At 41.3% G+C, this 27574-nt stretch overlaps 1 protein-coding gene across 6 annotated transcripts in view; it reads left to right on the forward strand.

Moving 5' to 3' along the window:
- Nucleotides 1-27574, forward strand: part of prickle2b (prickle homolog 2b) — a 97383-nt gene that overhangs the window by 58239 nt on the left and 11570 nt on the right. For 3 of the 6 annotated variants that reach the window (XM_026935716.3, XM_034314440.2, XM_026935718.3), the window contains one exon: nucleotides 24349-24532. In XM_026935716.3, coding sequence (XP_026791517.3) covers nucleotides 24349-24532 — 184 coding nt within the window. Of the gene's footprint in view, nucleotides 1-6563; nucleotides 6632-14914; nucleotides 15407-16249; nucleotides 22591-24348; nucleotides 24533-27574 lie in introns of those variants that run through there. The other 3 variants (XM_026935719.3, XM_026935717.3, XM_026935720.3) reach the window with 3 other exon arrangements.

A 27574-nucleotide genomic window follows, 5' to 3' on the forward strand; every position in this document is an offset into this window, starting at 1 on the left:
ATTTTCCACAAATTTCTGTATGGTACATAAATGGTTAAAAGACAAGTTATTCTACTATCAAATAAAATAACAGTAGTTAATAGTATAGACATATTAGCATAAAACAATTTAAATAAAAGCTATAGCTCACTCAAAGAACACACTGGACATTCAAATTGCTTACAATTGTAATAACAGTATAGTGGTATCTATTATTTTCATGCTATTTAAATATATATATAAATAAATATATATATATATATATATATAAATATATATATATATATATATATATATATATATATATATATCCATCCATCCATTTTCCATACCACTTATCTTACACAGGGTTGTGGGGTAATCTGGAGCCTATCCCAGGGAACTTATTTTTGATTATTCTTCTCAGTGTATGAAGTATAAAGCCATTAAATGAATTCATGTTATGTTTCTGTTTTATTTTATTTAGATAATTTTCATTTTATTTTGTTTTATTCATTTATTATTGTTTTATTTTCATGATATATTTCACACAATTTTTCGCACAAATGAGAATTTTTAACCGTCTCAGACCAGCCTTCTTGTCGATGGGATGAAACTCCATGTTGATATTGAAGCTTTTTGACGTTTTTGAGTCAGAGAAATGCAGATTTTGCTCCATGAAACTGTAGACCGTGGGCTCAGGAACGAGTCGCAGGTTTTCAGTGTAGACTTTTTCCTTCCATCATTAAAGTATAAGAACAAAAATGAATAGTTTGTCCACAAGCCTGGTGCACTGCTCACTATCGTCTGACTGTGTCATCAGGCTAGTGAGCGTGATGCAGCACACACACACACACAAACACAAACACACACACTCCTCCACAGTGGCAGGTCGAAGCTCTGTGCCACTGCTTTCACCTCTCCGCACTCATTCTCTTCTTCTCTCCTGCAGTTTTATCCCAGTCTGGTCACTTTGAACTCACTTTTAAAAGTCACTTTGAACGCTTTTAATAAGGTCACTACTTTTAAAACCTTTTTTTTTTTTCATTAAAGATGTTTCAAAGCATTTTTCATTAAAGTCGTTTCAAAGCATCTCAGCTTGGAGTCAGATTACAGCTCTTCTTTTCTAACCTTTTTGTTTTATTACAGTCTCTGTAGTTCAGATGATCTTGGCCTCGTGTAGTAGCTCTCGTGTTACATTACATTTATTTATTTGGCAGATGTCAAAGCGTTTAGCATCTGAGGATTAAGGGTAGGGATGACGGATGAAATGATGATATGATACTGATATTGTGATGAAGTACATCATTATACTGTACATTCCTCTTGGGTATTTAAGAATTTAAGGCACAGAATAGTTGCATTGCTATTTGCAGTAACAAAGTCAAATTATTAACCAAATTCTTTTCGGGCTTGGTGACACTTTTAACACATTTTCTACAATACCAAATATGTATCACAAAATATTTAGTATTTATGTGTTTCGCTAACAAAATACCACTAAAACAGAAGCTACACGTTTTTGTGCAAAGCTTATGAAAGACTGTAACAAATATAACATTTTAATTTGTTATTTAGTGTTCATAAAACATAAAAAACATAAAAAACATTGTATTGTATTCACAATCTCTTTATATTTGCTCACTAATTAGAGTGAATTTTCACCACAGCTTTGGACTCCATTTTGGTTTTTCTCACTTGTGACATGATTGGTGAGGAGATAAAAATGTGTTTTGGCATTACTTGGCACTTTTTTTGGAATGCTCCTGTAAGATTACGTGTAAAATGTGTGCTGGTGTTTAAGGGAAAAAAAAGCATGAAAGCAGCCTTGAAGGTTCTTGATTTGCCTCTCTGCAGGATCCCTTAAAGGTTCTGTGTAGGGGCCTACAGCAGAGTGTTTATTTGGAGAAAACATCTCAAGTAGAACCACTGAACCATCCAAGGAATCCTTGAGGAACCTTTTCTTCGAAGAACATCCGATTTGTGTCATCTTGCCGATTTTCACGAGTTGTCTTGCCTTGCTGGTGCTTCACCTTTTGCTTTAACCTTTACGTAACTTACTTTATAGCTGTTGTGTTTCTTACTTGCTATATTGTTATCTGAAATCATTTCCAAAGCATTCTGTCACATATGTAGCAGGCTAGCCTGCTTTGCATAGCGTAAAACTGTCATGAGTATGCGTGCTAGCGAAATCACATCTTCATCGATCACTTTGTAATTAGTAAAATCTGGACAGAAATAGATGAAAGGAGGAAATCACATTTCTTGAGAAATTCATATATTATCATATAAATTGAACCATACTGCCCCCCCCCAAACACACACACACACACACACGAGAGAATCAGAGCTCCCCTGGCTCAGGGCTTCAGTGTTGGCTTTGTCAATCCTGGGATTTGACCTCACAACCTTACCGGTCACCAGCATGTCGGCGTATTTGCTAAAGCCGCAGCCGTGACGCTGGTGTACATCCGAGGTGTGAATGAATAAGCCAGTCGTATTAATGAGATGGTTAATGAGATTATTGCTGTCTGATTTACATGAGCGTTCGAGTGACTGGAGCAGTCATGCGCTTGCTGGTATGGCTGGCGGCACGCCGGCGTGGCCTCCGAACAACAGCTGCTGATGACCGCAGGCGACACACACTCGACGTTTTAATCGGGGGGTTTGAGGCTTCCTGCTGAGAGACTGCCAAACCGGATCGAGACTCTCATTCTGCTCTTGTTGGCTGATTTATTTTTTTGTTATATATATCTTAGACATATTGAAACTTGAGTGCAATGTAATGCATGTGTAGTTGATTTAAATATGCTAATATGAATACGCCTACAAATGTATAGTTAATTTATTTAACCCGTGATGTGTGCTTATGTGTGTGTGAAAGGAAGCGTCTGCCTGCTATTTTGGTTCATCCCACGCCCACGCAGTAGGGGGTAAAATAACAGTAGGGACTCGTCACTGCTGAATTACAGACTAGCCTCTTTGAAAGCGCCACGGACGTAAATGTGTGTTATTTCAGATTTCAGTGACATTTACCCAGCAATTAGCAGGATCAGAAAATAGCTCTGAAGAGGCAGGTGTACCGCTGTGTGTGTGTGTGTGTGTCTGTGTGTGTGTGTGTGTGAGTGACCGTACGCCACATGTCCACATGTTCGGGTGCGTTATAGGCCGTGCCTGTGACTCTGCTTTGCTGTGTTTTTGATAGTAAGCGAGGAACAGAAGGCCTCATTATGGATACACACTCTCTCTGTAGTCCCAGCCTGGGGTGGTGTGTGTTAGCAGCCTGGTCCCTCCCTCGCGTGTGTGCGCTAAAGCTCCCTCACTCTCAGAATAATCTCCATGTATAATCACTGGCACCGAGTCATGGAGGACGGCTGGAGAGCTTCCAGTGTGTTCTGCCGAGAGGTGCACAGGGTCTTCTGTTCTCCATATATGGGTCAAGACGAGGCTTGAGATGAACTTTTTGGCTCGTCTGTGATTTCGCAAGTTAACTAGCTTAACTACCAGCAGTTAACTTGCTGGTTTGTATTCAGCTATCCAAAACATTGGCATGCTAAATATAACTCTATACATATTACATTTAAATAACAACAGTTCGACATTGTTTCCCTGCTTCTCTCCTTCTTTTGTGCTGTTTTTGATTTTTGGGTGCTGTCTGTCTCGGTTTTGGTGTAAGGCTTTAGCTAGGTGATAACAGACAAACCACAAATTAGATGTTATTTAGCCATACCCGTCACAATTATTAACCTTTGGCTGACAAATAATTGTCAGACAAACAACTGCAACTAACAATTTAATTGTCTTTTCTGTTGATAATCCCCCCTCCCTCCATTTTCTCTCAATCTGGTCACCTGCCAGTTGCCACCCACCAGCCAGCTCTCCCCAGTCACACAGCAGCTACCAACCGGGCAGGGTAAAGGCTAAACACATGCTTTCTCAGAGACACGTGAAGCCAGCCAACCACATCGTTTCGAACTGCTGCTTGCGCAGCGTCACAGAGCGGAGTAACACACATGGAGGAAAGCGCTATCCGCCCTCTTCAACATACATGAGCTCACAGATGGTCACGATTGGTTAGTGCTGCTGTGATTGACAGGGGAGACAGAGTATGCCTCTCCTATCAAGAGAGCACGGATAAGTTTTGCTTTCTTGACTCCTGTCCAGGGATGGCTGTGGCATTGAGAAGATTCGAAATGTGTGATATGGTGAATACTTTTGTGTTGCATAAATAAATGAAATTGCTCCCCAATAATAACTTAGGTTTTATATATATAATATATACATATATTTGTGAGGCAAATGTACAAATTGTTATGTTTAAATTCTCTTGTAGATGTGTGTGTGTGTGTGTGTGTGTGTGTGTGTGTGTGTGTGTGTTTGAGCTTTATGCCCTGCTCTCCCTCCTGCTTACAGGCCAAATGGGATGCAGGTTCGGCCATGCGTGTGTGTGTGTGTGAGCTTTGTGCCCTGTTCTGCCCCCGGCTGGGTCAAACAGAGGAGCGTCTGTGCGTGTGATGACAGGACACAAGCGTGCTGTGAAAAGCTTGCTGCCAAGGCTGAAAATGTGTGAAAGAGGCACAGCACAGACTCTTTACCCCTGAACTCTCCTCCATTCCCTCCCTCCCTCCCTCTCTATCTTTCTATCCAACCATCCCTCTATCATCTGCAGGACAAATATACAGTGTGTGTGTGTGTGTGTGTGTGTGTGTCTACATTGCCTGGTGCTTGAACAGCCCATTAAAGCCTCAGAGAGTAACGGGTTCGAATGAGTGAAAGAGAAATAAACAAAGACAATGGAGGAAGATTCAGATCAAATAAGCCAGAGAGGGTGTGTTGAGGCGTGGGGAGGGAGTAAAGAGTTGTTTTCTAGCCTAAGTGTGTGTGTGTGTGTGTGAGAGATCTACAGAAAACCACATGAGCTTGGCTGTGTATCCACCCTGTCATTAAGGACAAGGTCACACTTCTTTCAGAAACCGAGAAGCAGCCATATGTAAGCGTACGAGCTCCTCGACCTCTCTTTCATGCTCTCCTTTTTTTCATGTCTCTTTTTCCTGAACAGTAACTGGTCTGTTTGTGCCAGCTGAAGTGTCGACATTTAGATATATAGATATGAGACGGTATTTTACGGCACTTTCCCGTAGAGCCGTCACGGCCGAGATGATTTGTCGGATCTCCTCAGTTTGAGTGGTTTTAAATTGCACGGCTTTAAACCCAAGTTCTTGGAGAACGACTGCCGTTTCAGGATCACCTTCAATCGACATAAATCAAAAAAGGTATCAAGAAACTGATCCCAAATCAGTGCTTTCACAAACTCGTTATATCATCAATATATCTTCTGGCGTCATAGGCGTGTTTTCAGTCATGAGTGTTGGTGAAACATGCATAGAAATATCCAGAAATACAAATGCTCAGTTGTCCTCCAGCCATGTCTGTTCTAAATTCCTGAGATGTACAAAATAAAATACTCAAAACACATTTTTAAGAGCTCTGTGTAACTGCTGCAGGGCATTTTGTGCTATCCTAGCCTGCTTACATTCCTTTTCAAAACATGTGGATTCTCCTTTTTAGTCACGTGGTGTATTAGCGAAGACACAAACAATATTTATTAATCTTGCTAATATATAATGTCCTATAGTGCTTAATTCTTAGACAGTTTTACCATTTCATCATAAAACAAAAAACTCAAAAATAGATATTCCTGAAGTGACTTCCAGTAATCTCGAGGCACTTGAGACAACCAAAAAAAAAAAAAACATGTATAAAATCTTCTAGGAAAATAATCAACAACGTGGTGGTGTGATGCAGACCTGTTAACACCCGGAAGTTGATTATTTTCCTATAACAGCAGTATCTTGCTGTAAGTGTTTTATTCTTCTTATACCCCAGCAATTTGCCAACAATTACATTTATTATTTATTAAGGAATGACACTTTCATACTTTTACATTTTGTGTTGGGGAACGTCTGTAAAACAAAAAGACAAAAAAAACAAAAAAAACACAGCTTGTCTTTTTACCAATAAAGCGGAAAGCCATCTGTCCTGAAGACTTTCCTGTGCATGAAAACTTACAGCGTTACCTCTGACTCTAATAAAGCACTGACACTGGAGACTCCTTCCATAAACGTTAAGTAAACATTTCCTCACAGAAAACGTCACTATATCAACAGTTACACGTTTTTATGTGTTTGTGTGGAGCGTCCACCATACAATCCTTTTGGTGGTTGTTACTATAGAAATGATAACTTATTAAAACAAGTGAGAACTACTTGAAAAATGACTGAACCTCCAAGAGTTTACACATTATCATGAAAAAAAAAAAAAAAAAAGTGTATTCTGCCAGTTCACCTCAAGAGGCGCGTTTCTGGCAGATACCAAAATGTCCTTGAGGCTGGTGCTTAATTCACTTCATGAACAGACCGGTCATCTCCACAGCACAGACATCATGAGTCTCAATTAACCCTGAAAGGTCCCTCTATTTGTCCCCCAATTTAGGCCATGCGGCCTGGTTCCAATCCTGTCTGGTCTAGCTCACTCGCCCTGGTCCCAAATCTTTTAAAATGTCACTGATGGCTATCTGTAATCTGTTTCTTTTAAAATGCTTTTAGCCTCACATCGACGTCGTCCCTCTACTGCGATCACTGGACCGTGAGCGCTTAGGAATATTGTTCCCGAGGTAAATTTGTTTTCTTCAGGGTAAGAGGTGCTCTGATGGATGAATCTGTCTCTTCCTCCCTTTCTCCCGTTGACCTCCTTTGTCTCTGGTGTTAGTCCTTTCTTTTTATATACGCATCCATTTATCAGCCAGGTCTTGCCTTTTGTTCAGCACCGCTGAAAATTCAGATTGAACTTTAATCTCTTTTATTTTTCATCCCTCTCTCTCCCTCCCTCCTTCCCTCCCTCCTTTAACCCACTTGCTTTCGATGCCACCCCAGTCCATGAGATTAATTCTCCTACCTGCTTTCCAGAAGATTGTGGCTTCATGGGGTGAAGTGAAAAGATCTTTGTTTGGGGGTATGGAAACAGGAAATTGAAGAGTGTGTCCAAGGATTGTATATAATGTTTCTTTTACATGCTCATCATGGGCCCACTTGCGAAGTCATAATTATAAAGTCTTTGCATTCAGTTTGTGTGATTTCCAAACAGTTATCTAGCTTGATCTTTTTGGGTATCTTGCTATCATTTCCCTTATTGTACTGTCTTAGAAAAAAACGGTTGCTCAGGAGTTCTTTGCATGGGTAATGGGTCTAACCTTCTAAAGAGTTGATAGAGTTGCACAGAACCTTTACCAGTTCCCCAGAGGAACAAACTGAAGACACAGTAAGGTTATTGGGATAAAAGCCTAATCATGTGTTATCGACTCCCACTTACACTCCGTAATTCGACTCGAAAAGACGTTCCTGTGCAACTTCATGGGTTTTATTCCGTACAGCATTTAATGCCGTTTTGATTCGTATTACGTAATAGGTTAGGGAAAATGCAACAATTTGAGCGTAAGTCCTCTGGAACGTCTCAACCTCTGCAGTTCAGGATCAAATGATCTTCCAGATTTATAGGTTCTTTTGCTCCTGTCAGGCTGCTCAATGGTTTCCCCAGCTTGTAATGGCTTGTGACTGGTTGCGATGCGCCCGCACTCTCTTGGCTGGTGGCCTTCTGAGTCGCCTGACTTTCCGGTGCTGGCCATCATAAATCCCTGAAGCATGCAGAGGCAGGTCCAAAGTTAATATTTCTCCATGTAAATGGCCGGATAGAAGCGGTCCTGGCCAGGACTGTACTCTAGCAGGAAGTGTGTGTAGTTCATTTCTGGCTGAGGTCACACCCCTTACTGATAATACATTTACCAGAGTAGTGATGATTAAAGGTGTTGCTTCAGTTAACTTTGTCTCTCTCTCTCTCTCTCTCTCTCTCTCTTTCTGTCTTTCTCTGTCTCTCACTCTCTCTCACACACCCACACACGCACACACACACATGCACACACACACTCCCACTCTCTCACACAGATTCACATGTACACACAGTTGGTCAGTCGCATCTCAGTCCCAGCTCTGCGCGCTGGAATGCTCTCCGGCTAAAGCTAAATATTTAAACAGGGCATACTTGTGTAGCAGTTTATTTAACTTCAAGTTTGGATTGCTGCTTTTAAAACCATTAAACTGCCTGCAGCATTTGTAGAACCACCCATGATACATTTCCCTTTACTCGTCAAAATCTTCAAAAATGCTAGGTCTGTTTTTATTTTTATTATTAGTAGTAGTAGTATTGTTGTTGTTGTTGGCTCCCATTTCCAGAAAGGGATTATATGAAATCTTTCTAACTCATTCTCTTCTGAAATTTTCTTGGATGTCTAAATACATGAGTATCTAGCTAGCTAGCAAAAGAAAAATTAATTATTCACAACTTTCTTAGACACACATTTACAGAGTTGTTAAAACAGCTAATAAATGATTGAATATCTAACTAGCATGCTAACTAGTTAAACAAATGAATATCTAGCTAGCTAGTTTACTAGCTAAATGAATGAATATCTAAGAGCTAGCTAACTAGCTAAATGTTATTTGCTAAATTCTTGGCATCTAGAGATTAAATGTGCTCACTGTGACAAAAATTTCTACAAGAATTGTTGCTAATTCTTCTCCCACCCTCTTTCACATACACCTAGCTTCTAGTTGGCACCTAGTGTGTCAGTTTGGCATGCTGCGCTCTGTTAATCCATGTTCTCTGTAAATAGTCATCTCTAGGAAATTTAAAGTCCAAGATTTGGACTTTACCCTTTCTTTTTTGAGTAAATAGATATGCTGTGTGTATGCTAGCATTTGCTACTATGTGGTATCTAGCCTCAGCTTGCTAGCTGCATTATTTGCTTTTTTTTTTAAAACATTCTTGTTCAAAACCTGGAAAGGTGAAAAAGCAAAATAACGATGAACAAAAGCTTAAAGCTGTGTGTCTTTAGAGAAAAGAAAAGTCTTGCTACAAGGCCAGTTAGGAGTGTCAGAAAGCGTGTCTCGACACCCACAGCTTAGCGCTCAATGGCTTTTCTGAATCGGGGAATGAATGTAGACTTGTGGAATGAGCCGTGGGATGGTGGATGTAGGAGGGATGTGAGAGCACTGTTCTGTAAAATCAGCCTCCACACATTGTCCTGCTGGCAGGCGGGCATTCATAAAGAGGCGCAGAATGCGAGCGCTGATCCCGAATCAGTTTCCTGTCTGTCTGTTCTTGTTCTGTTAGCGTGCAGAAAAGAGATCCAGGTTGGTGTATGAATCACTGTAGTTCCTACCTGCAGTTAGGGCCCATTTACTGTTTGGCACACAAAAAGTGGAGGAAAAACTTCTAACCATGATTCATCGTATCCTGTCATATACGATCTCATGATTAAATGTGTATAGAGACATAATGAAAGAAAAATAAAGGTGGGAAAGAAGTAGAGATCACTGGTGTGCTGTTTTGCTAATCTGCCAACAAAGCTAGTACAAAGTCAAGTTAAATCAAATGAAATGGTGATGTTTATAAATCATAGAATGGTCTCGGAGTGTGTGCGCTGCTATGAAGCTCGTCTGAGAGCCACCAATAGGAGGACGGCATATGATTTGGCGATACTCATCGGACAGCTAGAAATACGGTAGCGTTAATAGCTAAATGTAGACAAAGCATTCTAAAGGGCAGAAAAAAAATCCTGATTACCACGAGCTCTGTTTCTGCGAGCCGAGATCGTGCTGATTGATGACTTAAGCAGAACGTAGTAATTATCTTTAATCACAGGTCTATCGCTAGAGGATCTTCATCGTATAATCTGACATGGAGAACACACGTTATCACACAGTCTGCCAAGATTTTATTGGGATCATCTCGTACAGTGTGACAAGTAATAATCTTAAAAGACCGCACGGTCTAAAACCAGCTTAAGACAGGATGAGAGAGAGACAGATAGAAAGACAGAAAGGCGGAGAGGAACTAGAACTAGAGAGTGAGAGAGAGAAAGAGTGCATTAGATGACTCATCACTCCTGGTTTATTGTTCTTTCTTAAAATAACTGCTGCCTTTCATCAAATGTCAAATCTAATAGCGCAGTGCGAAAAATGCTACCTTTTGACGTAAATCCATGTTCTCGTTCTATTTCTTCATGTTTTTCTTCAAACTTTCATTCTAACCACTGCACTTCTTTGCCTCTTGCTTTGACCCACTTGTGACTTGAAGCTCTTGATGTAGCCGCTAAGGAAAAAAAAAGAAAATCAGAGCACAAAGTTTCCAATCTTCCCATAAGTCTTTCAGAGGGACCGTCCTCTAACTTGAAATTGATGTCATGATGGACGTGGACGTGGCCTTGCAGCACTTCTTAATGATGGACAGCTCTGGTCTAAGGGGGACGTGAAGAGCAGAAATAGCAGTGTCCCTCAAGAGCCTTTCTACAAGGTCATCCTAGAGCTCAGAGCCTCTCCACGGTGAAAAAACGGGCCTCTGTGCAGCCTAATGGATTACACAGGCCCCATCTCTCTTCTTCTGTCTTCTCTCTCTCAGTCTTTCTCTCTCTCTCACTATCATTAACCATATTCAGCAAATTGAATCCTGAGCTTCGTTATTGTGCCCAGCACTTAAAATGTAATTTTAGTCTTCTGGCTGTGCTCAGTGAATCCACTTAATGCATAATCCGGAGTGGAAATGAATGTTTTTTTCCCCTCCGTTACCAGATCCCGTGTTTAGCCCCGTGGATATTTGCAAAGTCCTTTGAAAAAGATGGATTATCCACGGACTGAAATATTGCTTGGAATTTTTCCTGCTGTGGATTTGAACTCCAAAGTTAATCTCAGAACTAGGGCTGGATGATAAGGATGAAATATTATATTGTGATTGGGAAATGCCTTGTAGCATATTCAAAACATATTTGAGAAGCCGTGATGACACACGTACAGTTATCTGTGCAGTGTAAACATATGGTCCGTGATAACACTAAAGACAAACGATATACTGTATTATGCAACTCTGAAAACGGATTTATGTTGTGATCATCTCAGTGGAATGGAAACAAAGCTTAGCTGTCGACTGGAAAGTCAGCTGGTTCTTTACTGCCTCGGCTCCATCTACAGTTTACCTCACTGAAATGGTATTAGCTTTTATTTTCCCTCCATTCTTTCTTTCTTCTGAAGCAAATTACTGCACTTTGGTTTTCATATGAATTTCTGCACCACCATCCTGCCCAGATGTATTTTTTACTTAAAATTACATCTCCTGGCTGAAGCTGACTGAGAAGATACAGAGAGTGTTCAAGGCTTCATCAGAAATACTGTTAAGAATTAAAAAATATAAAGTAGTTTTGATTTGTTTAACACTTTTCCTGGTCACTGTACAACTCCAAATGTATTAGCTCATAGTGTTAATATCTTCATTTTATTCAAAAATAGGAAAAATGAAGAAAACCCTTCTATAAGCAGGGGTGTACAAACTTTTGAGTGGCAGTGTAGCCTCTCGAGACTGAATTGCTTTAATAGACCACTTCAGCATCAGTTTTATGTTATAAAGTCATAATGTGAATACACACTGTATTCAGAACTGGTGAGCTTTAATAGAAAAATTTGCTCAGCATGTTTGTTAACATCGGAAATAACGTTTCAGCACATCTGGACACGCGCATGTGCACGTGCATGTTAGCAGGCAGCGGCTCAGGCCGTTTTACAGGCTGCGGTTTGGTTGGAGCCGAGAGTGTACGTGCATATGTGTGTGTGTGGTACCTCTGCTCGGCCCCACGCATTGAAGCTGGGTAACTGATAGCACTGTGTGTGTGTACACACTGGTTTTGGCTTGTGCGCTCGCTGGAACCGGTGATCCGCCGGTCGATAAGAGGTTAGCTGCGCTCAGTCACGTGGTCGAAGTTAGGCCACACAGAGCAGCCTGTGTAGCCGGATCGGTTTACGCAGGATTTACACAAGGGTTTAATGGATCATTTATGCTGGTCAATTAAACACCGTTACACGCTTCAGTTTCATACTGCAAAAGAGGCAAGGTCTGATTTTTTTAATAAAGATCAAGCATTAAAATGTGTGTCATAACACACACAAAGCATACCGAGTTACATAAAACTCAAACTTTTCCCCTCACTAGACTATTTGTAGACTATTTGCTTTAACTAATATATCATGGCAAATATAAATAAGGTGCTCATGACAGACAGGTTATAACTGTGTTATTGTGTTATAACTGCTCAGGTAAGACTGATCGTGAGTTAAGCCGGATTTACACTGTTGCTGTCGCAGACAAAACTCAGCCATTGTAGAAGAAATCTTTGGTTGTGATTTGAGATTGGCGGTCTTGTGATGTGTGATGTGTAATGTGTAAAGTGACATTTACACACAACTTTACTCACAGAATGATGAATGAGGCTAATTGTCTATATACCCTTGATAAAAATAAGCATGAATAAAAGCATCAGTTGATTGATTTAGGCTCTTACTGTAAACATGCTCCGGCTCTCAGACTGACACACGCTCTAGCCAATCAGCAGCGAGCATGTGATGTTCAGTAAGGATCAAACTGTACAAATTATTACAGGTTTATAGATGTATGTATGTATATATTTATGCATTTCTGTAATATGTATGTATGTATGTATGTATATATGTATGTGCAGTGGGATTGGAAGTTTCTAGCTCTTCTGGCTGCAAATCAAGTCACACCTTTGAGTCCAGGCTTCATGAGAGCCCCCTCCGCTTAGGGGCCCTGAATCATCAGTTCCACTTTTCCCCACATTTTTGTGTGCACGCACTGATTGCACTCTAATCTTAGCACTTTGGAAACATGCGACTTAACTGTGTTTGGGGATGAGTCCAAAACTAGCACTGGAAAATGCATGCCCTGATAACACTGATAGCAGCAGAATGAAGGGAGAGAGAGAAAGAGAGACAAAGTTTATGGGAACTGACCTTTGCATTCATTAAGGTTTGTTCTCAACAATTACTCCCACAGGCTTGCTTTTTTCTGTGCGAGATGTGTGCTCCTAAAGTAAGACAGTGTAATTATCACCTCGAAAAGGAATCCGCATAACATAAAACTGGGCTGCAAAATTGCTTTTAGAAACTCTAATACACCTCTAATTCGGTTGCACAATATTCTCCAACCACTGTGCTATTATTCCCTTCCTATGGTAAGACCTGATTAAGAATGCATGAAATTGTGTAATTCCTCTGGGATTATTTTATTGCTGTATGCTCGTTAAAATTCTGGAGGGAGCGATGTCTGCAAAAATATTATTTCCCAGAAGCTTGGTTCAAATGCCCAGCTAAACCTTCAAGTTCAGTCCTAACTAAGGCCTTGTTCCTGTTAAAAATGACATAACTGAAGTCAATATAGCCACAATACTAGCGATCAAGTGTAGAGATAATTAACGATAATGACAATTAATGATCATGTTTAAATACTCGTTCATAGCTCACACACTAGTGGATGAGGTTGTGGTATCACTGATTTCTTCACTTGTGTCCTGGGCTCTGTACACTACACATTTCAAACTGGGTTTGACTAGATTAACCAATCAGGAACCTTCTATGAGGGTGGGCGGTTCTTACCTGTCATATATTTTGTGCACACAAAGGTTGGCACATTTAAAGGTAGTCTTTAAATTAAAAGGAAATGAAAGTTCTTGCTTTACAGCATATTTCAAATTCAAATTTTATTTGTCACATGCATAACCATACACAGTATGACTTGCAGTGAAATGCTTTTTACAGCTGTTCCAACATAGAAAATATAGAAAAATATTAAATATAAAGAAATATATTTAGGTCCAGAAGCTCCAGTCGAACAGCTGCCAAATGCCAACTCAGTACCTGAGATCAACTCCAGACCTTTTATCTGCTTCATTTGTCTTGAAGTAATGAGGGAATGGACCGCACCTGGTCAATTAACTTCTTGTCAGTCAATTGTCCAAATACATTTGAGCCCCTGAAAATGGAGATACTTTGGTGAAAATGGCTGTAATTCCTAAATGGTAAATGGAAAAATATTAAATATAAGAAAAAATATATATATAAAAAAATATATGAAGGGATTTTTTTTTTAAAAAGTGTATAAGAATATATATATATATGGATGGTGACAGCAGCAGTCCGACAGTACCAATATAAAGTGCAGTTAGGTGTAAGTCTGATGTGGGTGGCACAGTGGTGCAACACGTTCCAGGTTTGGTCATGAAATCGGCTTACTATCTGTGCGGAGTATCGCATGTTCTTCCTGTGTCCGTGTGGGTTTCCTCTGAGTTACCTGGTTTCCTCCCACTTCTCAGAAACATGCCAGTAGGTGGATTGGCTACACTCTGCCATGTGAGCTGTATCCCAGCTCTTACCCAGTTTTCCCAGGTAAACCTGACCAGGATAAAGCTCTTACTTAAAAATTTTTTTAATTACCCACGAAATTACTCATTAACCAATCAGGAACCTTCTCAGCAAGTAGGCGGTCCTTCTTGCCTGTCAATTATTTTGTATGTAAAGATAATCTATGGATTAAAAGGAAGCAGCAGTTTTTGCTTCACAGCATATTTGGTGTCAGTCTTGAGGAAGCTGATTAAGATTAAGGAAGGAAGATGACTATCTATCAGGAATATTATCACAGGCTTGTGTGGTGTAGTAATCAAATGAGTGTCTTTTTACACAGTCATAACAGGTCATTAGCTGCCTCTTGGTAATATTATATTTGTAACTAACGGTGTCAAGATCTCTTCTAGTGTTTTGTTACATTATTTACTGCTATTCTGTGCCTCTGAATGGCGCTTTAACTGCCCCTGGGGCGAAGAAGCCCGGGGGGAAATTGACTCATTTACATGTAAATGACACCTAAACAGCGGCCATTGAGTTCCTAATTATAACTAAACGCAGGGAGCTTGACTCACTGACCCCGCCCCCACGACGCCGAAATATTAGCATACTCACCGGTGATTGGTTTAGCGCCAGAGAACGCTGATCGGCCAAAGTTGGACTTCATTAGCATACTCAGAAGTGATTGGTTAGTCTGAAGAGAGCGCAGGCTTGCAGAAGTCCTTTCTTATTTGCATACTGAGAGCTGATTGGTCAGAGACAAGCGCTTGCTCAGCTCAGTCTCCGCTCGAGCAGTGCGTGGAAGGCAGTCGAGCTTTGCGCTGCGCCGCTCAGCGCGCGGTTATTTATTAAAGGGAATTTAGGTTGGAGGAGGTGGTGGAGGAAGATTTAGCAAACAAAGTCCTGGTTTCGTGATTATGCACGGAAGAAATCGTCTTGAAGGAGGATCTAAATCGGATTGTCCACAGCGCGGTGCCTTCCTTATTTTTTTTTATTTGCTGGTGTAGACTGTCCTGTCCAGTGCGCGGATGCCATCTGAGAAGAAGTTGAGACATGCCTTAAGTCGGAAAGCTGCTCTTTCAGTTGCTGGGAATATGGGAATCCTGCATGAGTACTGAGAGATTATTCCTACCTCTCAGCTCTCACGGAAAACGGTAGGAATCAAACCCAGGGCGCAATTCCATTTTATGGAATAAATGTATGTATAAAACTTCTAGGAATGTAATTTAATAAGCAGCTGATTTTGCATTTTTGCATTATGTTGCATGCGCGTAGGCATATGTTTTTTTTCTACATTCCTACATATTTTCTCTCTTTTAATTTTTGCTGAAAAAAAAGCCCAGGTTTATTTTATTGCAGAAATGCATCACGCACCGCTGCGTAAAACGCACGCGCTAATGCCTTGTTACCGCACCAGAAAAAAAGGACTTTCTCGTCTTCTGCTATTAGAAATTACTCTGTGCATCATTGTAGTCGCTTTTCTTTTCTCTTCTCCCCGGGTCCAGTGGTGTTGACCCGTCCCCTGGAAGTCGGATTAAGGCTTTTGTTTTCGGTTTGTTTGGCTTTGTTGCCCTCCAAAGGATCGATCGAGTCAGGATTGGGCACTGCGCATTAACATATCAATGCGATGACCGAGCTCGAGATCTCTCTCTGTCTCTCTCTCTCTCTCTCACACACACACGCACGCACTCACGCGCACGCACCAGTGACCGCAATATCATCACCCCCAATCTGACCTTGTTACTCGACTGCATTTTATTAGTGATAATAAATCAAACACGACTTAATACACACCACCGGGTCATTAACATTAAACCTGTTTTGAATGAACACCTGGAGTCCAGCTTTGTGTTTGCCCCCCCCCCCCCCCCCCCCCCAACCCCACACACACACACACACACACACACACACACACACACACACACACACACACACACACACACACACGCCACCCAATTTAACATCCTTCACCAATTTATCCTAGTCACTAACTGATAACCCGAATAAGGTGTGTTAATGCTGAGGATGTCCGGATTGCCTGTGACATACTGCTGTTCCATCTTGTGTGTATTCCGGATCCACTGTGACCCTGACTGGGATAAAGCAGATGCTGAAAATGAATGAATGAATGAATTTCCGGATTGCATTTGACCCTTGTTTTTAATACTCAGAGGTCTGAGTGTGGTTCGATACTCGTACTGATCTGATACTCAGATCCTCACGATAACTAAACAACCTTGTGTCAGAGTCATGCATGATAAGTTGTGTCCTGTGTTCACATGTGAGTAGTGTTGTTTAAAGTTACAGGCTGGTATTGACCCCAAGATGACTCAGCCTCGGTATCAGATTGATCACTACATCCCTAGTTGAAGCTGTGTGAAACCGTGCTGGACCGACTCAGACTCCTTGGATTTACTTTGGCCCCTGCTCTAACACACCTGAGCCAACAAGGCAGCTCATTAGCAGGCACATTCTGGGTCAACGTTAGTGTGTTAAAGTTGGGAAAACACTGAAATATACAGAGCCAGAGTGGAGAAGCATTGCCTTCACTGCATTGTGTCAGTGTGTAGTTCCACAGGGTCGTTGAGTTTAGTTTAGTTTAACATTCCTCATTTAACACACCTGAGTCAACTCTCCGGCTAATTACCAAGACCTTCATAAGTGAAGCTGGTGTTCGAAATGAAAATAAAACCACACAAATATCTGTAGAGATCTCAGAGATTGATGTTAAAACAAAACTGTAAGTGTTCGTATGTGAGGTTACTCTAGTACACTACAGTTACTTCCTGGATTCTTCACCAGAATTATAATTCAGGTAACTGCAGTGTACTACAGAAATAATAGTAGAGAAGTAGGAGATTTCAGATATCCGCTACGCAAATAAAGTGCTTCAGAGATGACACTCATCTCACACTGATGTGTAGTGCACTTTACTAGCTATGTCTGATGTATACGAGCTATATAGAGGAATGACAATAAAAACCACTTGACTTGATTTGAGATGCGTTGACTCGGGTGTGATAAATGAGGAATGCTCAACTAAACAGATCCTCTGGGGCTACAGACTGACCTGCATGCGGAGAAGACAAAGTGTGAAAATGTCTAATTTTCACTATAAGTGCAGTAGTTTGATCTAAGTACCCTTAAAAGTCATTCGATTCATCCCTTCAGGAGTTCGAGAAGAGCTGATTTAATTCAACAGGGAGGATTTTACTGACTAACTTCTTCCTTATCTCAATTTTTATAACACCAGACCAGTTTTTCTCCTCAGCAGACTAATTGATTTATTAATACCGTTGTTGTTATTCACATTTATCAGATTGATTTATTCATTTCACGCACAATCCTTTAAAGACATGAGTCTCCAGCTTTCTGCGGCGGAGCTGGACTCCCCGGTGTCGCGGTGTGTTTTAGAGCGCGTTCTGATGGTTTGGACAGATGGGAAATGTAACGTAAATCTCTGAAGGATGCTTGCTCGTTTCCTCTGCATGAGCCCTAGTTGTGCACCAGCCTTTTTTTTTTCCTCCAGCAGGCTGTAAGTCTTCCTATAGCAGAAAACCATAAGCAGACACCAGTGAGTAGGTAGCAGGGGCAACCTGAGAGCAGATTTATGCATGAAAGCATATTCCCCAGCACAAATCGGCATAAATCAACAGCTGTTTCCTGGGACGAAATTGGTCATGTTTCTCATCCACCCCACAGCGCCTTTAGTTTACATGAATGCCATTTTGGAGGCGTGAAATACAAGCGGATCTGTAGTAAAAGTAAAGAATGCAGACGCTCCACTGTCTGATAGCGTGTGATGCATGAAGCACGCCTGCTTGATGTTAGTCGTGGGATGTGTGCCAGGCCACAGGTGCCCGAACGCCCTGGGGAGAAAATTCAGCCGGTCGTGATGGATTGCAGCAGGTGGGCGCATGTGGTAATCCCTGTCCTTTTGAACATATTGTATTAGTGCACCATAATTGCTTGCTAACAATATGATCCATCGTTAAGCATGATTGGAAATGTTCAGGCTGAAAATTAAGAGGACGCTTACTGTTGTGTGATGGATGTCATATCAGTTTTTTTTTTTTTTTAAACGTTCGACAGGTTATCCATTTAGTAAATAACATATTTGAATTGGCGCAAGGGTGCCAATACTAATGATACTTTTACAGAACTGTGAGTATCTTGCAAAAGACAAGAGGAAGATGCAGTGAAAGTCCTATAAAGTCCAAAACCATACTTGTTTGCTATCAGATGAAATTGCCAATGTGCATGCCTCTTTTGTGACACGTCCAAAACCACATGCTGTTCACTATCTAGTGCACTATTTGTGTCTGAAAGAATAATCTAGGAAGTCTAGTGCACTCCTGAAAACCCACAATGCAATGCGTCCATAAAGCACTTTGCAGTTTATAGGAAATAGGGAGTAGGGTAATGTCTGTGTCTGTCACTTTCATGGAAGGAGGCGTGTCCTCATTGTGTCATTCCTAGTAAAGGAGGCGTGGCCTCTGTGTCTATCATCCCCAAATGAAGGAGGTGTGGCCTATGTGCCTGTCAATCTGTGTAAAGAAGGTTTGGCCTGTGTGTCTATCAGTACCAGTGAATGAGGGGTTGGCTCTATGTCTGTCAGTCTTAGTGAAGTAGGCGTGGCCTATGAGTCTGTGAGAAGGCATGGTCTTACTGTCAGCTCAGGTGAAGGAGGCGTGGCCTCTGGGTCTGTCAGTCCCTTTGAGAAGATGTGCCTTCTTTGTTAGATTGAGTGACGGAGGTGTGGCCTCTGTGTGTGTGTGTGGCGTCAATGTCCATCATCCCCACATGAAGGGGGCGTGGCCTATGTACCTGTCAGTGCCAGTGAAGGAGGTGTGGCTTATGAGTCTGTGAGAAGGCATGGTCTTTTTGTCAGCTCAGGTGAAGGAGGCGTGGCTTCTGTGTCTGCCTGTTCCAGTGAAAAGGTGTGCCCTGTTTGTTAGATTGAGTGACGGAGGTGTGGCCTCTGTGTGTGTGGCTTCAGTGTCCATCATCCCCAAATGAAGGGGGCGTGGCCTATGTACCTGTCAGTGCCGGTGAAGGAGGCGTGGCCTCCACGTCTCCAGTGGTAACACATTTCTACAATACCAAATCAGATTTGTATCACGTCCCCAAATAAAGGACATTGGTGGTTTGAAAATTCCAAGATCCAAGTGTAGTAGATTTCTGGCTGTATTTAAGTCTGAACCTGGGTGGGGCTCTGTTTTCAGATCACTCTGTTGGCTTGTTTAAAGGAAAAGCAATATCAGAGAGGGGGAGAATTAGCTTTGCTATAGCCAGCTGCGTCTAGCTCCTGTAACACATTGCCTGTTTAACCGTCCTGCCTGTTTGGAGTGATGCTATGGAAATCCTGCATGCCTCACAGGTATCCTGGCGATGTGGAATTTCTCTTCAAAAATCACACAAACCTGGTTCATGCCTGCAAACTGCACGGAATTACTCGTAAACCAGCCTGTGCTCCATGTGTTCTGCCTGTAGCTATTGTTAAACACAGCAGAGAATAGTCCAGCAGCAACATCACATCTGCTGATTTAAACCGATGTGAAAATGCACTTATTAAGCCGGAATGTGAACGTCTGCCTGCTCGCATCATGAGTACATGGCTCACTGTCTAGCTGGACGCCTTGCAGGCTGGCAGCAGTTTGTGTTCGTCTCCGGGGACGGGACAGCCGCTTTTATGTCTGTCTGTCGAAGGCGGGGTCGTGTTTTTGAAGGCCGTCAGTGCAAGGTCTCCTGTGTGCGCGGGGTTTTGTAATGAAATCAGCGTGTGGAGCTTTTGCTAGCCGTCTGTCGAGCACTGAGAGCTTTAAATCTGGAATTTTAAGCTGGAGAAATGTATTCGCTAAAGGAAAACCAATTTGTTGTTTTCTGCAATCAATCATGGACTAGAGAGTGATGACATTTTTTGTCTCGGAAAAGAATTTCCCTTGTGAACACGTTTATATCGCAAAAAGTCAATCACAGACTGTCTGGGAATCCTGCCCTTTTTTATCCAAAGCTGTTCATCTTGGTTTTAGATTAGTAGCAATGTAGCTGTGTTCTGAAGTTCATTCCTAACCTGTGACACTCAGAGCTTTGTTTCTGCATAAGCGTTTAGCAAAGCAGAGTCACACGATCGAGATGAAAGGACATTTCATTAGACATAATATTTAGCTCAGTGTCTTGTCCTGGTATTCGTGTATAAAGGGAGTCATGAGGATGTGATGAGAGAGCGTGGCTGCAGTTTACTAAGGCCAAGTCATGACACATTGTTCCAGACCTGAGACTAAAACGCACACACAAAAGCACAGCTAGAGATCCATCTCTATAATGAGCATGTCACAAGGTTAAAGGAAAAATCCACCCTGAGCAACTTACATCAATATTTGTCATCTATGTGCATTTGAACTTCTTTCAGTGACATGTTGGACTATTTTCACTTTAGTTAATGGTTTCCTACATTACCCACAATACCCTTCAACCTTCTGGTAGTACTGCAGTGGGATCTTACCCTCACTTCATCTCGGCCTAAAGAGAGTGATGCAGCAGCGCTTTAGTCCTTTAGTCCATCCAGCTCTATCGGCTCTTCATCTGTACACTCTGCTCAAACAGATCCGCTTCCAAAGCTTTAGTTTTCATGCTAATGCCACTCGGAATCTCATACATCACTAACTAGCCATGCCGAGTCTCTGCCGTAACTCAGTGCAACTGCGTCGTATAGCTGCAATGCATTCTGGACGTTAGATTCCAGTATTTGCACCAACGTCTCCACTATTTCTGTATTGGATTTCTCATTAATATGATGTGTGAGCGAGAAAAGAAGCACTAGCTCTTTTGGTTTTCAGAGCTAACAGTGAGATTTTATTAAACACCACTGTAACAGCGCTAGCAATTAAAATTCCCCCGTATGACATCAGAGCGACACACTGAAATGCCATGATTTTTTTTATTATTTATTTTTTTTGACTAAGACAGTTATACATAGCCATTTCTAAAACATTATTGTGATGATGTCATAATAAAAATAAAGCTTATTGTTGAATGAAAATTGGAATTAAGCACATGTCTAGTTTTATTAATTACTCTGGCCACAAATCACTGCCTCATTCAGTATGACAGGAATGCTGTTGTTGCAAAAAAAAAATGGCGTCATGACCAATACACAATTAAAGCTAATGGGGCGCACTTAGCATGATCTCATTATTGCTCCAGCTCCTGCTTCCTCTCATCCATCATTACTGATAGCGGACTGTTTGGGTGAAATGTTCCTTCAATCTCAGCACACACACTATACTGAAGCTCTGTCCTTGTCCTTGCTGTAGCAGCTGCAGGAGTGGAATACTCTGCATCCTAAACGAGAAAAAAAAAAATCTGTGCAAAACTAGGAAACTAACAAGAAGCTTAAGACCTGGAGGGAGGGATTGGATTGTCCAAGGCTTCATTAGAATAATACTCAAGTAATATTCAAATAATATTGTTTCTGAATTTTTTTCTCCATTTCTCCACTGTATTTTCCTCCCGTTCTTCCTTCCTTCTTTTATTTTCTTTTATTCCTTCCTTCCTTTCGAGGCTCTTCAAGTGTTTAAGACTTTCTCAAATGTTCAAAAATATTGACACACCCGTTTTTGAGATAAAAAAAAAGCACAGTTTTACAGTATACCATATATACAGTTCATATAAGTTGTATTTGTTCCCCAGCACAAAAGACACATCCATTGACTTGCAAAGTGTCTCACTGCAGAAGCACGGCATCAAAGAAACAGTTTGTATATCCGGTCCTGTGTCCTTTCATGGAGAGTGCAGATATATTCAAATGTAAGCACTCATTTCCTTATTACAAATACAGACGGGTAACAGCGTAAAAAAAACAGTGGCAATGGTATGCGCCAGTGTGGGGGAGCGGGAGTGTGTGTGTGGGGGCATTTATTTATTTTACTGGTATGGCTTGGTTCTACTCATCTCCTTAGAAGAAAGCATCACTGCAAATCAATGCAGAGTTGACTTCTGACTGATCACCTCTATCCTACGATGAAACCTTTCTATCATGAAGGGCGTGGTCTCTTCCAGGATGACTCCGCCCCCATCCACAGAATGGCTGCACTTTGTAGTCTCTTCAGGACTGTGGTCATGTGGCAAGTTATTTATTTTTCCCTTTTATTTCTCTGACGCCACACCGCCTGCAGGGTGCCTGAGGTGCTAACGGGATTTGGTCTGTGTTCTGTCCATGCCTCTGAGGCAGATGAGGTTAAGAGATCTGACCAGCAGCCTCTGGAGCCAGGGAGTGAGGTTTGGCATGGCCACGTCTGCCCTGCTGGAGACTAACCAGATGTGAAGCATTTGACTGGTGCGTGCGTGTATATGTGTGTGTGCGTGTGTATGTGTGGGTGTGTGTGTGTGTCTGTTTGAGAGAGAAAGAGAGAGACGGCTTTTCAGTGGCTCTGGAGGCATCCTCCTGTTGTAACCAAATGTGGCCAGGTTACTCGAGCGTGAGGGGGAGTTTGGCCGGCAGTTGTTGTGTGTATTTGTGTGTGAAGTGTCGCTGTAACCTGATGCATGCTTTTCTCACACTGAAGAACAGGACACTGATTTGTCTCTTTGTGTTTGCGGGGAAAATGAGTTTTAATAAACTAAGCTTTCAGAAAGCTGGGCTTTTGTGATGAGTTACTGGAAGAATCGTGAGTCATGTCTGAGTCAGCATTAAAGGTGCAGCTTGTGGTTTTTAAAAGTGCGTCTAGACTTATAACAATCACAGACTTTAAAAGATAAATCCGGTAATTCTGTTTATTCTGTAAAACCTTGCAATTTCTTTGTTTGGGGCTCCCCGGGCGCCGCAGCAAAAAAAAGGCTGCCCACTGCTCCGGGTGTGTGTTCACAGTGTGTGTGTGTGTGTTCACTACTGTGTGTGTGCACTTGGATGGGTTAAATGCAGAGCACAAATTCTGAGTATGGGTCACCATACTCGGCCACTTCACTTCACTTCACTTCACTTCACTTCACTTCACTGTTTGCATTTTTCTGACCCTGAAATTGTCCCACAGCCAAAACAGAGCTCCTTTTTAAAGGACAGTCCACGAGTAAAGCTGGACAATATGACGATGTAATCAGTATCTTGATAAATTATGTTACGATGAAGTGTTTTAAGATATCCCCAGTATCTTCAGTATTTTATAATAATTACAAATTCTGACTGGAAGCAACAGATTAAAAGTTTGTACTGAATCACATTATTTTCTTCATTTTCTGTTGCATAATTTATTTTTTGTAGTGTCGCTTAACTCAGTTTTTCATGTTTTTCAAACTACAACAGTAGTATTTTGCTGGCAGTTTGTTAGCAAACCTGTATATTGTGATACATATCATCTTCAAGTATTGTGCTAATTTATTTATTTTTTTTAATCGCCCACTCTTAGCCCTGAGAAATAACTGAACATAGTTCAGCAGAATGTGGTGTTGGTTTGGGAGAAAAAGGAAGCCAAGTCATTGTTTTCATTACAATTGCAAACTTATCTTACAAAAAAAAAGGCAGAAAAGATGCCCCTTTAAGAGGATGTGTAGGAGCTGAACAGTTGCATGCTGGAGTGTGAAAACGCCACTGGATTAGATAATTGGGCATGTGTACTGATTTTCCCCAATTGACTGACGATCTTGATGGAGTCCGTCAAGCAAATTTCTGTATTTTATAAAATGTCTGTTTTCCCCCAATAATTTGGATGTGTGTTAAATTCTGAGCAGATGGGCGATATTGACTGATCAGTCCTTCTGGAATTGTTTAAAATCCTGATCTGTTTGGCAGATCTCTGGTTCCCTGCAAATAAAACCACCACACTGAACTTATTGTGTAATGATCTCAGATTGTTTTGGTTTAATATCATTTGGATCACTTCATTGAAACAGAATGCAAATAAACTCTCCACATTTGTGAAATTGGTAACTCCATTCAATTGTTTAATTTGTAACTAAACTCACTCATTAGCATTCATGGCTTAGTAACTCTACTCAAACAGTTTGATTTACTCTCAGCGTTCATGACTTAGTAACTCCACTCAAGTGCTCGATTTGTAAGTGAAGCCACTCATTAGTGTTTGGATTTCTCTGCGTGCAGGAAGATCTGTCTGCACTGTAAGTGTCCGCGTGAGGATCATGCTGTGACGGCCATGCCTCTGGAGATGGAGAAGACTGTGTCCAAGCTGTTGTACGACTTCCAGAGGAACTCCACGTCGGACGACGATTCGGGCTGCGCTCTGGAGGAGTACGCCTGGGTGCCACCCGGCCTCAAACCCGAACAGGTACTCCACATAAAGACTCCACATTTCCTCTCGGCCCTAATGTAGTCGACTAGCCACAACGTAGCTATGGGATTTCGCTTAGCTAACACATAATAGAAGTGTGTCTCCAGCTCGTCAGTGATATCCACTTGTTTAGTGACTTGGTGATGTGGTTTAAGACGCAGTTAGACTAAATGTAATCTATAAACCTGAATATAAACATCACCATATACCTGAATACTGAAGGTTAACCAGCTAACCCAAACAGAATCAGTTTATTTTTGGTGCAATTTGAAATCATTGGAATCAAAGTTGTACCACAAAGCTGGACATAGTGGAACTGGTAATATCCCAGTGAGCACAAAGACTTTAGCAGGATCTTAGCGGGATATTAAGATTTCAGCCAGAGTGGATTTTTTTTTTTTTTTTTTTTTTTTTTTTTTTTTTTAATAATTTTCAATGATGTAGAAAAGCCAACTATTGTGATTACATGCAAGATGGCAAACATAACACAACCCACATCTAAATCAGGACATACTGGCCCTGTAATGGACGTCCGTGATAGCACTGTGCATCTAAATGTTGTTTTAAGCAACATTTGCGTGTGTATTTATGAAAAGATTTTGAGTGAGATGGACTGTTACTTGTTACTTACATCAGCCTTGTAGCAGCTGTGCAGAAGTAAAGAACCAAACATGTCTTGGCTGATCAGGGAAAATTGTATGAATAATAATAATAATAATAATAATAATTATTATTATTATTATTATTATCATAGTGCTTTGGTAATTACTTGAAAAACACGCAGTTATGTTCTGTGTGCCTTTTTAAGCAGTCAGCAGGCTACAATCCAAATTGCCCATGGCTCCAGTCCATCTCTACAAATATATGTTAAAAATAATAAACCTTCCTAACAGATGTTTGAATAAACACACCATCTCCAGACAGAAAAGCCTTTTACACTAACGAATAAGCAGATTCTGACAGCTTGTTGGCACGTGCACATGCCTCAGGCTCACACACACACACACAACATGGCACAGCTGAATGTATACATTCCTACACTATTTGGCTCAGACGTATATACACACACACACACACACACACACACACACACATACACACACAGATATATTTACACATATCTATCCATACGCTGTCACAGGCAGTAAAGCATATACTTTGAGACTAACAGGGTAGAATGTAGTGTAGGTTATGAACGCGCTACCACGGACATGGCTGTTATTACAGAAATCTAAACTTTGGCATTAATTTGCTCGCCTGATTTGTAAAAGGGGAAGTTATAAAACACACCAAGGGGATCTGTGCTGCTCAAGGGCACAGTGTTAAGCTCCAGTGCTGCAAATGCCCATGCCATACACACACACACACACACATATACATATATCTATATCTCTATGTCTATGTCTATATATATATATATATATATATATATATATATATATATATATATATACATACATACACACCCTCCAAAGTGAGCCTTATTTTAGCTATAAAATATCAGAACAGGACCGGGTGCTTGAGTTTGTCACGCTTTTAAAATTTATTTTGAATTCAAACAAGCTTGAAAACGTGTTTTTTTTGTTTTTTTTTTACAGCATCGCCGGTCCGTTAGTTCTTGTAGAGGCGCTTGGCTTCGGTGTATTCTCACATGGGCTTTATTAGAGCGCTGCGGGTGGCTGGCTCTCTTTATAGACCAGTTAAATCATTCATGGCTACGAGTTTCATTTTCTTCCCAAACTGAAAGGAGGTCTTATTACTAGCACAGCACAGTAGGTCAATAACCAATAAAGCCCGTCTAATGTGTCCGCTTCTCGTCCTCAGAGGTCAGCCAATGGTTGTGGTCAATTTTTCTCAAGGCTCTCCATATGAATTGACGCGGAATTCACGACGGGATATAAACAAGTTAGCTGCTATGGAGCAAGATTGATTTGTCATGATGGCCGTTTATTAAACACGCACATAACCGCAGTCAGTCGTGGTTTGCCTCTAATCAGGATTGATACCAGCTCTTGATGGATGGCCGCGCGTTCCACGAGACCTTGGTTTGCACCTCTGCTGTGGAATCGCTGGATTTCTTGCCAGCGTTGACCAACAGGAGCCAAGATCTGTGACATCGAGGTGAGATAAATGTGACGAAGTTCCCCAGCAGCTAAAGCTCAGAGTCCGCTTGTTATTAGCGAGTCATTCATTCTCAGAACGCCCGCGTCTGCAGTTTCACCCAGAAACAGGGACGAGGATGGAGCTTGCGCACCTCCAGAAAGGAAATGAAGAATGAAATTTACAGGCAAGAGGAAAGCTAGCCTTCACATTTCGCCTTCCAGTTAGCTCTTTTACAGGCGTTTATCCAGAAGCAAGGAAAGACAATGCTAAGGCTATTCCCATGATTCCGTGAAGATTCCTGGACTGTAAAAGACAGGGATTGTAGAGACTACCGCCTGTTTCCAAAAGCTCACATGACTGGTATTAGTTTAGAGATCCAATTATGTTGGCTTAGGAGTGCTGATAGCCCAAAGGCATCCACAGGATTCACATGGCTGCATTTCTGTCTCTTATTGCTCTTTCGCCTGTGTACTGCTGTCAATGCGCTCATTTAGTGTGCTGCTGAAACGTTAAAAAAAGGGTGGGATTTGTTTTGGGAGGACAGCTTTGTAATTTTGGACAGTATAGCAGTGGGAAGCATCACTACTTATGCATGTCCGACTTGGCTGGCTGCTGTCTTTCACTCTTCATGGAAAAAGGAAGTGGAACGTAGTCCGTAGCCCAGTTTTTTAATGTCTCTCACAAGACGAGTCCCTTAAGATGGAAAATCTCAAAGTGGAAAAAGTATCAGTGGGACAGGACAGCTTTTTCATAGCCATACAATGATTTTACAATATGGTCAGACAATTACGGGAACTATAACCTTCTGGATATGGAGCGGTGTTCTGGTGTTTTACTTGGTTGTGGTTGCTGCAGGGACTTTATATGATAAAGAATAAGACTCGTATCACTTCAGAGATATGACTGTTCAGGGCAATGGTAACTCGACACCAAGTC

Source organism: Pangasianodon hypophthalmus, chromosome 20 (genome assembly GCF_027358585.1).
Source record: "Pangasianodon hypophthalmus isolate fPanHyp1 chromosome 20, fPanHyp1.pri, whole genome shotgun sequence".
In the NCBI taxonomy this organism is placed as follows: domain Eukaryota; kingdom Metazoa; phylum Chordata; class Actinopteri; order Siluriformes; family Pangasiidae; genus Pangasianodon; species Pangasianodon hypophthalmus.